A 1,652-nucleotide genomic window follows, 5' to 3' on the forward strand; every position below is an offset into this window, starting at 1 on the left:
GTGGGGGGCTTTAGCAGTAGTGGTCATCAGAACGGCCCCTCACTGTTTGTTACTTTACTGGGCACAAAAGAACACAACCCCACTGTTGAGTCACTAGTACTAGTGACCTGTGCATTGCATCCTTGTTTTTTTTAGTCTAAGCTGTCTGCTGCCTTTGGTGGCTGGATGCCCTTCTGACTCTTGAGCATATTGAATGCCCGTGTCCACAGCTCCTTCCACAGTGTCTTTGGACCAGGGTGCCACACGCTTCTTTGCTGCACTGCGTACTGTCGCAGTGCCGGATGCTGGCAATCTGCTCACTGTGGGCAGTGGCGACGTGTCTTTCCTACTTCACAACCCAAACTACCAGCTGTATGTTCGGAAGTGCTATCCGGACCTCTTCTATGCCCTCTACGAGTCGACAAGCAAGAAGCATGTCGGTGAGGCCCACCTCTTTCTCTGCTTTTACCTGCCAGGCTACCAGTGTGTACAGTTAGGACCCAATGCACATGGTGACTGCATCATCATCATTGTATGCACCATTGTGTGTTCTTGATGTGGGTTGAGATGTACATGAGTCAGTGGGTGGGAGACAGCTTGTGTTCTTTAGACATGTAAATGACTAATGGCTGGCACTGGCCTGCTACACTGCTGGCCCCTCTCCTGTCTGTTGAATGAAGCACCCTGTAACACAGCAAAGGCGTAACTCGGGATGCTCAGATTGGCATTTGCGTCGTTACATTGCCCCCCACTTAGCAATGGACGTCCTCGGCCATTATTTCGAGCACAGGAGCCATCCCACCTCGCGCCAGTGCGCTGGTTTATCCATTACACCATGAAATCGCCAATTTGCGACTTGCTGGTTGCCAGAATCGAACCGCCGACCCGAAGTTTATTTCGGAATTCGTGCGGTCCCGTCTCGATACCATTGTAACACAGCAAAGGCGTAACCCGGGATGCTCAGATTGGCATTTGCGTCGTTACACACCCACCCTTACTGGCACACCGGGTCGGGTATGAGGGACTCTACTTATCCCAACCTGCCATTTTGCCAGGATGGTCTCTAACAATATGGATTCTAGTTGAATATTGCCCTCGAGAACAAGCAATGCATGGACAGTTTTTTTATAAGCACCAGAGCCCTTCTGCAAAGCTATGCCTGTGTCCTGCTGCTGTTGATCATTCACTCCACTCACTTGATGACCAAGGCCACCCCCTTGCCCTTGTGTGTTTTGTTGCAGTTACCGGGACGCCTGGGATTGGAAAGAGCTACTTCTTTTACTACATGCTGTTGCGGCTGCTGCACAGCCCATCGCCACCGCCCTTCATCCTTTGGGAGCACTACGGATTTCCTGGTGTAGTGGTGGGTTACCCCTGTACTGTGCTGTATCTGTGTGCTGGTGTAGAAGCGTCTTGACATTTTTCCTTTTTTATGCCCTTTCTGGTCACCAGTGGTGCTACATGCATGAGACAGGCCAGGTCCAGTATTCCAGCAATGGCCGTGTGGCTTTCTTGGAGGCGTTCCGCAATCCCGAGACCTGGTGGGTTCTAGCTGCACAGTGCAGCACACTGATAGTGTGCTACAGGGTGCCATACATACATACCCCCGTCCAGGACATCCAGGACATCCCAGCCATTTCCTTTGGCCTTGCTTTTGGTAGGGGAATGGTTGG

The 1,652-nt window shown here is 51.6% G+C and overlaps 1 protein-coding gene across 1 annotated transcript in view; it reads left to right on the plus strand.

The window, feature by feature from the left end:
* Positions 1–209: 209 nt before the first annotated feature.
* The window catches only part of VOLCADRAFT_100892 (uncharacterized protein), a gene marked incomplete at both ends in the record, with an annotated part of 37,094 nt that continues 35,651 nt past the window's right edge, over positions 210–1,652 (plus strand). The window contains 3 exons of the mRNA XM_002959388.1: positions 210–419; positions 1,221–1,342; positions 1,432–1,647. Of these exons, the coding sequence (XP_002959434.1) occupies positions 212–419; positions 1,221–1,342; positions 1,432–1,647 (546 nt within the window). The remainder of the gene's footprint in view (positions 420–1,220; positions 1,343–1,431; positions 1,648–1,652) is intronic.

Source organism: Volvox carteri, assembly GCF_000143455.1.
Source record: "Volvox carteri f. nagariensis unplaced genomic scaffold VOLCAscaffold_200, whole genome shotgun sequence".
Lineage (NCBI taxonomy): Eukaryota > Viridiplantae > Chlorophyta > Chlorophyceae > Chlamydomonadales > Volvocaceae > Volvox > Volvox carteri.